The sequence below is a fragment of the Fragaria vesca genome, linkage group LG1 (assembly GCF_000184155.1).
Source record: "Fragaria vesca subsp. vesca linkage group LG1, FraVesHawaii_1.0, whole genome shotgun sequence".
Lineage (NCBI taxonomy): Eukaryota > Viridiplantae > Streptophyta > Magnoliopsida > Rosales > Rosaceae > Fragaria > Fragaria vesca.
In genome coordinates this window covers 13,824,203-13,838,336 of record NC_020491.1, presented here as the reverse complement: position 1 = coordinate 13,838,336, position 14,134 = coordinate 13,824,203, and the positions used below count along the sequence as shown (strand labels likewise).

At 39.7% G+C, this 14,134-nt stretch overlaps 1 protein-coding gene across 1 annotated transcript; it reads left to right on the top strand.

Moving 5' to 3' along the window:
• Nucleotides 1–2,001: 2,001 nt before the first annotated feature.
• LOC101308228 lies at nucleotides 2,002–4,027 on the top strand. The gene is made up of 5 exons (XM_004289277.1): nucleotides 2,002–2,278; nucleotides 2,363–2,432; nucleotides 2,514–2,626; nucleotides 2,737–3,502; nucleotides 3,895–4,027. Exons 1-5 carry the CDS (start codon nucleotides 2,077–2,079, stop codon nucleotides 4,025–4,027), a joined length of 1,284 nt encoding a protein of 427 aa, XP_004289325.1. The 5' UTR covers nucleotides 2,002–2,076.
• The last annotated feature ends 10,107 nt before the right edge of the window (nucleotides 4,028–14,134 follow it).

The following is a 14,134-nucleotide window of genomic DNA, read 5'->3' as shown; positions in this document are numbered from 1 at the left end:
TTTAATTTTTTATATGATAAAAAAAAATACATAACATGTATCTAGAAGATACATACATTACTTTGTTATCTTAACTACTAGCTAGTGGAATAATTCCGTAAGTCGATCATATGTATACTTACGTCTATAGTTTAGTTTCTTTCATCTCTCATAAGTCAGATTTTGTGTTCAATAATGTTTCTATTTAATCATCACACATGCGGAATGATGTACAATAATGTTTCTGTTTAACTATTGCGCATGCGGGATGAGTCGAAATTCACAATTTTCAAAATGAGATTATATTTTTGACTTGCCAAAAAAGGAAAAGAAATTGACCTCTTTTGGTTCGATCCTTTATCTCCTCGTTTTGTTTCCTCTTTTGGTTGCTTGCATTCGGGTGATCGAGCACTCACATGCTACGGAACATTTCAATGCTGGGGAATCATGCATTTGTCCATAGATATAAAGATTGACAGCCCAGATGAGAGATGAGGCAAAATGAGGAGATGATCGACCATGAGGAGAGGATCCCAAATTCCCAATCCCTTTAGATTTTAACTCCATTTAAAAAGTTGGGGGTTAGACATTAATTTACTAGCTATATATATATTACAATTAAATGATTAACAAAGAAGGGAAAAATAGTTGTTAATCGTAAATACAAGTCATTTAGGTAGCTAAGCATATAGAACCCTAGTGGCCTAGTCCCTAGCTAGAGTAGAGAAGGAAATTAATGGCTTAAAACAAGAAAACTGTTTGTTCCCAGCTGGTTCATGTCCACTTGTTAATTTGTATCTGCACAGCTCAAACTGGTGTTCCTCTTTGCGAGGTCCGTGCCATTGTTTGCTGAAAAAGGATATCATCACAGTCGATCTTTTCAATATAGAAGTTCTATAAAAGTATCTAATTTTATTTTATTACAATTTTTTTTAGAATGACATACAAAGTAAATGTTGAAAAAAATATCTATGTCTTACGTAAATCCCAAATTGATCTGATCATTGTTAGTCCTTTCATCACTCACATTTAGACGAATTGTGTAAAGTTCATTGAAGAATGTCAATAATAGTTACATTTTATGTTGTTCAAGGTCGAGCCAAACCTTAACACACAATTTCCTTTGACCTAGTATAAGATACCATCGACATGTTGTAGCTGACGATTATGACGACTTAACTTGCCACTCAAACATACAAAAAAAAACCACCTAATGATAGAAATTAAACCCCACAAGAAAAATGGCTAAATGATAAAACTCCTACACAAACAAATGATGAGAACGCCACCAAAAGAAACATAGGTCAAACCCGAAAACCCCAACAATTGTGCACACTACACCAAGTTGTCACTAAATCACACAATAACCAAAAGAACGTTGCATGTTATTGCGTTATTTCGATAAATCATCAATAGTGGTTTTTATGGTATCAATTAGCTCAAAATTCACAATAACGTGATAAACAAAAAAAGAAGAAGATCAACTTAGTGCTTCTTTCTCAAGACGTTGTTGGTACGATCGCATTGTGCATAACACATTATTATTATTATTTAGGCAGATATTTCGTGTAAAATAAAGAAAGTTAGCTAGGCTGAATGGTTGATTACAAACAATGTAATTACCAAAAAAAGAAAAAAGATTACAAACAATGCAAGTAGGATATCCATAAAAGTAACCTTTTTCTAATATTGTTGTGTTCATGGTAAGATCTTGATGTATCACTTTCCTTGTCTCATTTTGGGATCCGGGCAGACCAAAGTCAAAATTAAATTCTCAAATAGTTCACCTTCCACCATGACCCTACACTACACAGTGTACGCACAACTCCCCCTTTCCTCGAATTCGAAAGCATCCAAAGTTGAGGTCTGAATCGTTCTGCAGTATTTACGCCTTTTGATGATCTGTTCTGATCAATCTATCCTACACTGCCCTATACCTCTTCCCCTTTTCACTCACTCGTTCTCACCCACTGCTGCTAATAATGGTTACTATAAAGTCTTCCAACAACCAAAACCCACATTAAGAACAAACTGAGTTGAAGAAGAAGACGCTGACTTGAAAAAGAAGAAGAATATCTGATTCTCCAAACCTCAGAAATGGATGTTCGGTTTCGAAGACCCCAAACAAGTCCAGATAGAGCCAAAGCGTGCATGCAGCAACTGCAGCCAAGAGTAGCAGTCAACAAACCCACAATCAAAAAGGTCCAAATTGTTTACTACCTCTCAAGAAATGGTCATCTTGAGCATCCTCACTACATGGAGATCACCCATTTCCCCAATCAACCTCTTCGTTTGAGAGGTACTTAAGTCACTTAAAACCCAGTACTTAACTTCCTTCACAAAGAACTCTCAGATTTTGATTTGTTGATTTTTCATTACGCAGATGTAATGGATAGGCTCACTGCTCTCAGAGGCAAAGGCATGCCCTCACTATACTCCTGGTCCTGCAAAAGGTGGGTAATTTTCAGTAAATCATCAATCTTTTTTGTATTATGGAGTAATTAGGCTAATGTTTTGATCCTTACGCTAATTAGGAGCTACAAGAATGGCTATGTGTGGAATGATTTATCAGAAAACGACATAATTTACCCAGCAGAAGGAGCCGAGTATGTACTCAAAGGCTCTGAGCTTGTTGAAGGCTGCTCTGGTACTACTAGTACTACTCACTCTGTACCCTTTTGGTTTCATATGTCTTTAATAATTACATTTCTACAGTCAAGTAAGTCACCAACTCACCATGTTGATTATTTTCTGCAGAGAGATTGAACCAGATTCAAATAAGCAACCCCCAACAAATTCATCAAGACTCAAATTTTGGGTCCAAGAGAAGATCACCAATACTTGCTCCGACCTCAAACAGTAACCCCAAGTTTCATGAAGACCATGATCAATATGATGAACAAGAAGAAGAAGAAGTTGACTATGAGGACGAGAAAACAAGCTACACAAGCTCCACAACAACAAACTCTCGCTGCTCCAGAGGAGTCTCCACAGATGAACTCGAAGAACAACAACCACTGCAAACCCGCAAGCCTCCACCCCAGTCAACTCACCCCGAGTCATCTCCTCTCCCTAGTGCTTCAGCTTCCGTGTTGAACCAGTCCAACCACAGCAACAATGCGTCCATGAGGTTCGAGGATGGTGACCCAATTGTCACGAAACAGAGCTACTCTGTTTCGAAGGCAGGGCAGGGTAAGAACTCTGTTCTGCTCCAGCTCATTGCTTGCGGCAGCTCTGCTGTGGCCAAGGCCAAAAGCACACCGTGCATGAGTCAAGGGATAGTGAAGAGGGAGAGGAGTAGTCAGAGTTTTCGTAAAGAGGTGGTGTACAGGAGTGCGGTGAAGGTTGCCATAGAGGATGAGGATATGATTAATTACATGTCTGAGAATCCAAGGTTTGGGAATTTACAATCGGAGGAGAAGGAGTACTTCAGTGGCAGCATTGTGGAGTCCATGAAGGAAGATCAAAGAGTACAGCCAGCTGAGCCTGTGCTGAAAAAATCCAATTCCTATAATGAAGAAAGGTCAGTGTTCATGTTCTTCATGCAATGTGCATGTTTAGACCTTATTTAATTGCATGATTTGTAATGGGTTAGATATTATCATGGCTAATTAAAAATTTACAATAGGTATTGATTCTTGTGTGATGGGTTGGTAAATTTAGTGGGTGATCAATAATTGGTAATGGGTAGGTTGCAAGTGGTTTTTATTTTATTTCCTGCAAAGCTTGATTCTTGATTGCAAGCTCTGCATAGTATGGTTCAAGTAGCTCTGCTCTGTGATGAATAGTTGACAATTTGTAATGGCCAATGGGTAGGTTGAAATAGGTCATTCTGGATTTATAATGATCTGTGATTACTTCTTCTGCATAATTTTGGTTTTAGTAACTTAGCCATGTCATTAATTTTTACATCAGGAGCAAGAAAGCTGGGCTAGGAGAAGAAACAGTGGAGGAGGAAGAGAAGAAAGAGAAAGCAGCGGTGAGAGGGAATTGCATTCCTCGCAAGTTCTGTTCTGGTGGTGCATTATCAAAGCCAACCAGGAAGTGAAATGATTGCCATAGATTTCAGTTAGTGGGTTTAATTTTCCTAGTGCAGCTTGTTGAAGTCTGTAATCACTACTAGCACTAATTAGGGAACTTTGGTTGCTGTGGAATTAAAAGGCAATAGTTTGGTTAGGGAAATGTTGAATGTTTGAAAGCAATGGGGTATGCGACTTTGTTCATCGGTTTGTTGCAGCAATCATAACATTGACCTTACTCATTGTACTTTCATGAAACATCATGAAGTTACTGTGGATGCACACGCAACCATGAATCTGGGTTCTTCGAAAAGAGAGACAATGAAAGATTTCCAAAGACTAAAATAGACTGATATGTCACCACCAAGAAGTTATTCTCTATGGAAAAGTCAGCAGGTTAATCCATTAGTATGGGTAAAACTCTAGGAATGAGATCATGGCTATGGCAACTCATTTGGATTCTTCCATCAATATCAAAGACAAAGATAAATCATTACAATGTACAATGATGGCAGTGGTTCAGGTCGTGGGTGCCTCACGTCGGGGAGTCCATAGCAAACTGGCTATGCTCGCGGTGGTGGCCTTGTTGGGGCTGTTGAGTGCTGAGGGTGGCTGGACTGGTGACAGCAATCTATTGGACCAAGCAGGGGTGTCCTTAGCATTTAGACAGCCCAAAATACACCCGTCGGTACCCTTTATAACACGTTTGTTACACCGGACAAGACGCGAATGGGTATAATAATGTATAATAATAATAAGAGCAAGCTCGTGCTTGGCAACAACAGAGTTAAATGAGCTTATAGAGTCCCAAGTACCCTCCACACCTTCTACCAGAGCTGTCCCAAATTCCACGGGTTTGTAGAAGCCGATTGTTGTTATCTTTTTTGTCTCAATTTTTCCTCTCATCTCAACTTATGTGATGCCCAACCGCTCTTAGATCTCCTCTGACGAGCCCATTCGACGAAGGACATCATAAGGAGAGTCTTCGAGAACGAAGACGAAGGGGACGATTTCATTGGCGACTTTTAGCTCTGTGCTCTGTGTTCCATAAGATATGGACTTTACACATTGAGTTTGAAAATTCAACGATTGCAGGTTGTTGCGACCAAACATGGGTTAGGCTTACTATAGCATAAGATTGGCTTAAGGAGCGTTGGACTCTGATAGAATTTAAGCCTGGGTTTGATAGTCCCTTGTAACAAATGTGTGCCCTTACCCAAGATTGGATGTGGGGTGGTCAACAAATATAAACGAGTAATGATGAATGCAAGGGTTACACTGACCATGAATATTAGGTTAAATACGGTCTTTATGACATAATTAAATGACGAAAGTTAATAACCAAGGTTAATGGCACACTTGAGAGCACATCAATATGGCAATGAAGATTGGCATAACGCACATTAATGAAAAATAACTTGTTCCCCAAGTATACATGACGACAAGACACCAAACACCTATAAATAGACGATAAACCAGCCAAGTAAATCATCGCACTCCATCTCTCTCATTATAATGACTAAGAAAAAGTCTAACTTGAGCCTTAGATGATCTTTTGCAGGTACCTGGACTAGGGCTGGGCACGGGCTGAGACCAGCCACATATTTGGCAGGACCGAGACCGGACCGACAGAGTTGAATCTGGGCCGGGCTTCCACCAAAAAATTTCTAGGACCAGCAGAAGACCGGACCGACCAAAAACCGACCTGTCCTTCGGGCCTTCAGTCTTGTTTTCCTTCCTGTATTCACCCACCAACACTGCAACATTGCTTTGTTTAAAATTCCAGAAAATGAAGTGAGGAAGAAGAGGAGATGGAGAAGGATTTGAGGAAGCACACTTCAATATCCCAATCAAACCAACAACAACAACAACAACAAAAATCCCCAAATAAAAACCCTAAATTCCTAATTCTTCATCACCTACACCAACAACTCTGAAATCCCCAACCTTAACCTCAAACTCCGATCAGCCCTAAAGTTCCAAATTCCAATCGAAATCTGGGAAAATGATTAGATGATAGAGGTCGCCTTCACAGCAGACGTCGGCGAGAGTTGGGGCTGCCGGTCACGACCTTGTGGGAATCGACGTACCTATCCCTAATCTTGAATGACATGGTCGGTGTCGGGGTAGTCACGGCGACGATGAAGGGTCAGCGGAGATTGAGGGTTTGGGTCGGCGTGGGATAGAGAGAGTTAGAGAGTTAGATTGAGCGTTTTGTGTGGGCAGGGTTAGAGAAATACTGAAATAGAGAGATTGAGATTGAGAGAATTAAGTTTTGGATTGATGTGGGTATAATTGTATGAGAGTCTGAGGATAAGGTTTGGAGATAACATGTTTGGAGGCTCAGAGTCTCGTCTCAGAGTTGTGTTTTAGGCTTCTAAGATCTAGGTATAGTTTAAACTAAAAATCTCATGTGTTTGTACCCAAAAGAATAGTATGGAATTACAATAATCAACCTATAATAGAATGACACATAGGAAGTCGGGTTTTCGGGCTTTATTTTTTTTCTGCATTTGAGGGACCGGGACCAGCCCGTGCATAACAAGGCCCGGCCCGAACATCACAAAAACATACAAGGGCCATGAAAAAAAACTCGGACCGGCCCGACCGGGCCCACCGGTCCGATTTAGTTTTTTTTTCTTTCTCTATTTTTATGCCCAGCCCTAGGTACCCCCTCCCTCATTCCTCCTCTTTCTCTCCCGTAATCGATTGACGAGTCGGCACCAAGTCAACACACATCGATAAACATTCAAAGGTTCTAGATTTCTCTAGGTCAGCTACCGCTTTAATCCGTATTAAATTGGAGGGTCAAATTCCTCGACGAATTCCCCCTCCCCCCAACATTAGGCTACCCCTTCTTAATTTCTTCGACAATCATTCACTCCTCAAGCATGACAATGCTATATAAAGCTTTAACCCTTGTTTGGTTCAAGCATGACGATAATCAAAATGCTTCACTTTTCACACCACTTCATTTTTTTCATATTCCTTTCATACCCAACAGTAGCAGATGTACCAAACGTATCCCCAACCTACTACAAAAAAAAAATCATTCAACTTTCATTTGAGGCTAGAACTCAGTTGCTCTAACTTTTAATTTCACCCAAATTAATTCTAAAATTAATTACAATACATAAACAAACAGCAAACCCGAGTAGATATAGAAAGACGAAGGTAGAAGGGCACATGGAATTCGTTCAAGAAGAGAGATTAACCTGAAGAAGATTTCAACCCCAAATCCAATATCACAAATTCCAATTGACAACAAAACGACGATGTAACGAAAACTACCTTAGCTACTATGTGAATGATTAGCCCTTTCTTGATGAAGTTGATGGAGTCCAAAGGAGTTCGAGAGTCACTGCCATCCACAAATCTGTGAGATTTGGGGTAGCTCTCATAGATGGTGTATGTGGAGTCACTCTTTGGGACTCCATAACCTCATTTAATTCATCCTGCATTGTTGCCAAAAACATGGCATATTGTTCTTGTCATATGACTGTGTCTCGTCTAGTCCCGGATAATACATTTTCCCTTAATGAATAGGAAGGCCAAGTGTGGAAGTGGCCTTGGATGTACGCTCAACTGTTGTTTATAAGAACATTTTTAGCATACTCAATCTCTATTTTGGCTCTTTAGCTATTTTAACGAGCGTGTTTAGCTTTTTGGATATTCTAGAAGCTCGACATACTAACCAAATTTAGCTATTATTACTTTTAAGGATTTTTAGCTATCTCGCTCTCTATATTTAGAAAGTAGATAAGACTCCATAATTTAATACATTCTTTTTAAAATATTTTATCGACATTGAGTCTGGGTGTCAGGGTCAGCCGGATTTGGTGCCTCAATTTATCGACATCGAGTCCATGCGAACCCCATTTGGGTTTGGTGGGGCTTCTAAGGTTTCAAGGTATGTTAACCCTAGGCCTAACTCTAGCCATGACTTGAGCCTAGCTGAGAAGCACCATGGTGGATGAGGGAGTGGCTCTTTGGTCGGCAGAAGAGGTTCCGTGAAGCATCAACCCATCAATCTGGTCGTCAATCCATTTGAAGGGTCTAGTTCACTCGGTGGAGGATCCCTACTAGGGTATCTTTTTCGTTGCCCGGTATCTCTGCCGCTGACTTGGCGAGACAGTTAGCTCATTTCTGGTCCTCACCGGTAGCGGTGCCTCCTCCAGAAGTTCCCGTGGTGCATATACAATTGCTGGCTGCAAATTTCCCTTCTGTCGCTTGTGTGAAACGTGGTGCCGATTTGGCGTTGGTCACTATGGGCAAGCATGGTCGCAGCGATCTCGACTCCATTCAATTATTGTTGGTCCCCTATGAGCTTCCTTTTGAACCTGAAATGGTGTTGCCTCATTCCGGTGGGACTCTTACGGTATCTCCGGCAAAAAAAAAGGAGAGTGGGACGTCCGATAGGTTCTAAGAACAAGAAAAGTCGAGCTGCGCCTAATCTTGAGGATGCTTCAGGTAAATCTGGTCCAGCAAGAGCTCGCAAAAAGTCCTTTGGTGCTAGAAAAGCTTTAGTGATGCAGGTGGAGGCCGAAGAGTTTGAATTGGTAATTAGTGAGGTGGTTCCTGGATATTCAGAGGTGGCGTTGGGCTCTGGTGCTTCATCCTCAGCTGCTATAGAGACATTGGTGGAGACAGTGGATGAGGAAGTGTCACCAGGGTCAGAAGGCAGCTCACTTGGAGATTTCTCGGCAGCTTAATTTGGCTTAGTGTCTTTGGAATAAGATAGTCAAGAATAAATGAGATTTTTCTAGGACTTTTTAGTTGTTTTTGTCTTTTTTGGTTACTTTGGTTACTTGGTTCTCTTGGTGTCGACCACACTTAAGGGTTGCAGTATAGAAATTATCTAGGGTATCTCGGTTCTTAGGTAGTTTTATATGATTCAATATATAACGTCTGCCCTCGAGGGTGTTTCATGTTCATGTTGTAATCTGACTTTCAGTTATCAATTTATTCAAGGTTAACGTCCATTTATAAAAAAAATATATATCTATTTAATATTCATTTGAAGATTAATATTAATCTAATACTTGCTAAAATATATAGCATTAATGCAAACATATTTCTAAAGTAACAAGCCAAAATGACATTTTAGCTTATTTGACTAAAATTTAACTAAAAAATAACTAGCATTGTTGAAAATGCTTTAAGCTGGTTTGGCCGTTGCACTCCTACTTTATAGCAATAGGGGTGATCCATGTGTATTTTTATCAAGTTACTTTTTATTGGAGTGTTGTTTGCTAGAAATTAGATGACTACTTTAGTTTGAGTTTTTTCACACGAAGTCTAATGTTGACGGAAAAAAATTCAAAAATAATTTACTTTGAGTACGTGGAATACCTTTACATAGCGAGTCACAATTTTTTCAAGAGAAAGTGTGTGTCAATTCATATATAAAAATCATGTATCGATATCTTACATAGTTAAAGACACTTATGAAGTGAGTGTCAAAAAAACCGCCCAGATCCATCTGACACGACCCACCCCGAATTTCACCCTGAAACCCAGAGTAAGTCGTGCGGGACCACCTCCAAGGAAAATTTACTGAAAAGTTTAAGAAAATCTCCCTTGCAGATGGACAACCCTAAAACGAAAATTTCATATTACACTCTTAATTTAACACTTCTGAACATCACATAATATACAAAAATTCTAAAGTATTCAGAGCTACTAAACACAAGCGGAAGCAAGAAAACACGAGTAGGTTGAACAGGTAACCTACTGGCGAAAACTGGCAGAAAAGCGGGTGACTATGCCTCGTCTCCTACTAGATCCAACCCGAACTCTGCAGACTGGGCAATTTAAAACGAAGGGCCCAGGGGAAAACATTTAATAACGTTAGAGTGAGTGGACAAAAATAAAATAATAAATAAAATATTTATGTTTCCCCAAATTAATTTCTAAGGAAAAATCGAATGCATGCCGCAAGCGATAAAACTTTTATCCCATAAAATATCGAGCCTCTCAAACTTTATAATATATGTATGTATTTACACTCGTCCATACTCCCTATATAAATTCATGGGTCTATATAGGGCTACTATGCTCGCGTCCAACGCTCACGTCACGCCTTAATGCGGTGCTACACTACGCCATCAAGGTGGACAGACGGGTGTATAAATATGTGTCCATACCCCCTATATGAATTAAACACTCAAATAGGGCTACTACGCTTACGTCCAACGCTCACGTCACACCATAAATGCGGCTATAATGCTACGCCATTAAGGTGGACAGACACATATGGCTAGCTAGCATTTATATACATACTCTCTCATAAATACATATTTATATTCACCGAAAATCCCATTTCGGTAACTTTCTCTCAGAGAAATAAAAGCGTCAAAATTAATTGACGTCAAAACTCCAACAAAAGAAAATGTTCAATCATGAACCATAGCATGCATATTATTTCAAATAAAAGTCCACTCACAAATTAGGCCTAAGCCTGATGTCGATCTGGGGTCTCGTCTGCTCGAGCCTCCTCACGTCATGTTCCAAATATAATATTAATTCCCAACCAAATAATCCAATATTTAATCAAAATAGGCAAAAATTACCCGAGAGCCATAATTACGCTCATCATTGCCTAACTTCGATATTCTTACATCGGAACGATCTGAACTTAAATATCATACTCAACAGTCGTAAATACAACCTCTCCAAAATACGACTTAAATCCTACGGCCGGATTCTACATTAATTACCCGCAAAAAATACCACACTTCGGAAATTCACAAACCTATCCAAATCTCATCCAAAAATTCCAAAATTCACCTCAATAATATCCCCTTAATATTCTACATAAAAAACCAAACAATTTCCCAAAACAGCGGCGGCGCCGCCGGCGGCTCCGCCGGCAGCGGCGGCCGGCGACCAACTCCGGCGACCTGCAAATGCTACCAAATTTTAACAGAATCTTCCTCTCAATCTCCTCTACAACTTTCATGACTAACACAAACTCCAATTCTAAGCCTAACCATGTCGATCGAACACAAACAACCATAAATCCTTAAAACTTTCAATTAAACAAACCTCCCTAACGAAATCGAATTTAGCCGAAACCTTTTGAGGGATTACTCACCTAGATGAGGGCTACAAGTTGAGCCAAAAATCACGACCTATGGTGGCCGGAAGACGGAGCTCCGGCGAAGGGACAGTCGGCGGTTCCGGCGGCTTTTCTTCTCTTCGGCGGCACCACCGGCTCGGACACTTGGCCGGGGAGGGAGAGGAGGTGACGGGGGTCCGATCTGGGCTGGAGCGGCGGCAGCTGGTGGCCGGACGGCGGCGGGCAGCGGTGGTGAATTTTTCCGGGTGGAGGGAGAAGAAATTCGGGTGGGAGGAGAGAAAACGGAGAGAGAGAGAGAGAAAGGAAAAAGAAGGAGAAATGGGTTGGGCTCGGCCCAGCCGACCCAACACTCCTTTTAACCCAAAATTCCAAAATTCAACACCCCGAAATAATACCCCAATAAAATTACCTTTTACTAACAAAAATTTCTATTTTTTTACCGTCGTCAAAAATTCTTCCTTAGAATAATTCCCTCAAAATATTAGTCCCTCAACACCCTCTGGGAACTAATTAAATTACACACTTAGTGACGAACACGGTAAAAACTCTTGATATCACTATGCCAGTAATAAAGGTAAAAATTAAGATTCGGGGCGTGACAATCTTGGCCGATTAGTTGTCGCCTAGGCCGTACGTCGACTTTCAGCTAGCCGCTTGGCCTTGCCAATTATGCCAAAAACACCATGGCCGGCCTTCGCCTAACGCCTAGGTAGCCAAGTTTAAAACCTTTACACTTGTCGACAGGCGCAGATCTAGGTAGGAGGTTGGTGGGGCTCAAGCCCAACCAAGCTTTCATAAATAAATTCACCAATACATGTTAAACCTGCATGAAAGTTGGCATTGTAGCCTTGGTTTGGCTTATCTACTAGTTCCTAGCCCAACTGGGTTCGACTCCCGGCTCTTGAAGACTCATTTTTCTTTTATAATTCATCTATTATTTTTCTTATTTCTTATTCTCCCAATGAATGTTGGGCTCAAAGTGGGCGATGTGCCTTCCTTGTGTGTGGTTTTGTGTCGATTAAGTCATTAGGGCTTCAATTCTTAGAGCAAGAGTCCACTCGTTTAACATTTCATGACCCAGGTCATGGGCCACATAGGCACAATGACCCAGCCTAAGTTTTTTTGCTTCCATCCATGAAAAATTTCTCACCCCAACTATCATTGGGTCATCTCTTTGGGTCACCACCATGACCCAAGTCATGACTTTGATGACCCAGGTTAACCCCAAGCCACATCAGCCGAAGCCCAAAACGTGGCTGACGTCAACGACAGGGCCACTTGAACAATGCTGGGCTGTCACTCTCCCAAAGGCGCATGTCCTGCACGAACCAATGAATAAAGCTGATGGGCGCGCATCCCACACTCCCACACCTGCAGTTGACTTGGATCAATAATTGTTTTTAGCATTGGAGGTATTTGACTACCGTATTTCCTAGTTAACTAAATGTAAATAAATATATATTAATGTGGGAACCCTTATTTACATTTTTGTAACATTAACATAACCTAAATTCAATTATGTTTATGTTAATATTCTAATTATGTAAAATCCTCATTTACAATTAAAAAGTAATATAAAATTCTACTTCATGGTGATTGTAATAATAACCTTTACTTACGTTACTTACGTTATATATATATTCATATTATGTTTAATATTTACTAATTATTTACATCTAAAATCATGATTTGTAATTAAAAACCTAACATGAAATATAATATTGTAAATATATACCACGTGGCGACCTAGAAATATAATTCACGGGTGGAAACTGTTGTCTAGTTTCAATGACCCAGAGTGACCCAGGTCACACCTATGACCCAGGTCATCCCCCAACAATGACCCAACGGGTGAACTTGTTCTTAGGAGATATCATTATTTCACTACCCTTCACTGTAATAATATATCCAATCTCTTTATATTTTTAGTCGGTACAAAAAAAGATTATGTCTATTTTAGATTTGGTTTTAATTGAAATCTTTTCTCAAACTCTTTTATAATATTTTGTTTCTTCTTTCTTTTAGATACCTAATGTGTTTTAGTTAAATATTTGACATTGCAGCAAATTTTCTTATCACTTCAGTCAATTAGAATAAAAAAAAATTAAGCCCACCCAAGTTCTGAATCCTGGATCTGCCATTGCTTGTCGGGGGAAAAAAAAATCACACATAAATAGCTTTTACTATAAATAATTGATCCCATGTGAAAATACACCATTTCTGAGTCCTGACCCAACAATAGTGCATCTAATATCACATGCTTTTCTTCACTGTCAGCCCTAAGCCATCCACGCAATAGAAGCAAAATCGTATTCCAACCATTAATGGAAGATCTTGCATACGAAGCTTATGTCTCTAGGATCCAAAGCAGAAGCACACACTATAATTCCTTTCCTACTATTATTTTGTAAAACTTAATCAGCTCAAATTTTATGACCTTGGATCTGCTTTGGCAATTCATATATATCCTTTTTTTTTTGGTTCAAGTATTCATATATATCCTTTGATGCTTCCTCCTCCATTAATCTAGCTCACGCACATGAACGTAGTAATGAATATTATCACATACCTACTTACCTTGTTGGCTTGTTAATACTGCTTTCGCACTATCCTGGGTAGGTGTAAAGGTTATTAGAAAATCTTGTGACATAATTTTGAGACTGCAGTTCTATTATTACTTCTCCGAAATTTCTAATCATCTATGATCCATGGACGTACTTTCACTTTGTCATTCATAGAATCATAGATACACATCAATTTCAATATTATTAGCGAGCAAAGTACAAAGTTATCATCGAAATTGTCACGAAATAATGAAACAAGTCAACAAATAACTCGAACAAAATTTGATAAAGTAGTAATTAGTGATGGCTTCTTAAGAATGCCACGAATTGTTGCTTTATATTCTGTGGAATGTGGATAAACAATCTAGGGTTTGATAAGCAAATCCAAGCAAACTACATATTTTGTTTACTTTGATTAGATAAAGGAGATTAAAAGATGTGCAAGTATGCAAACTCATGAAGTGCGGATATCACAACAAATCAAGTTTAAC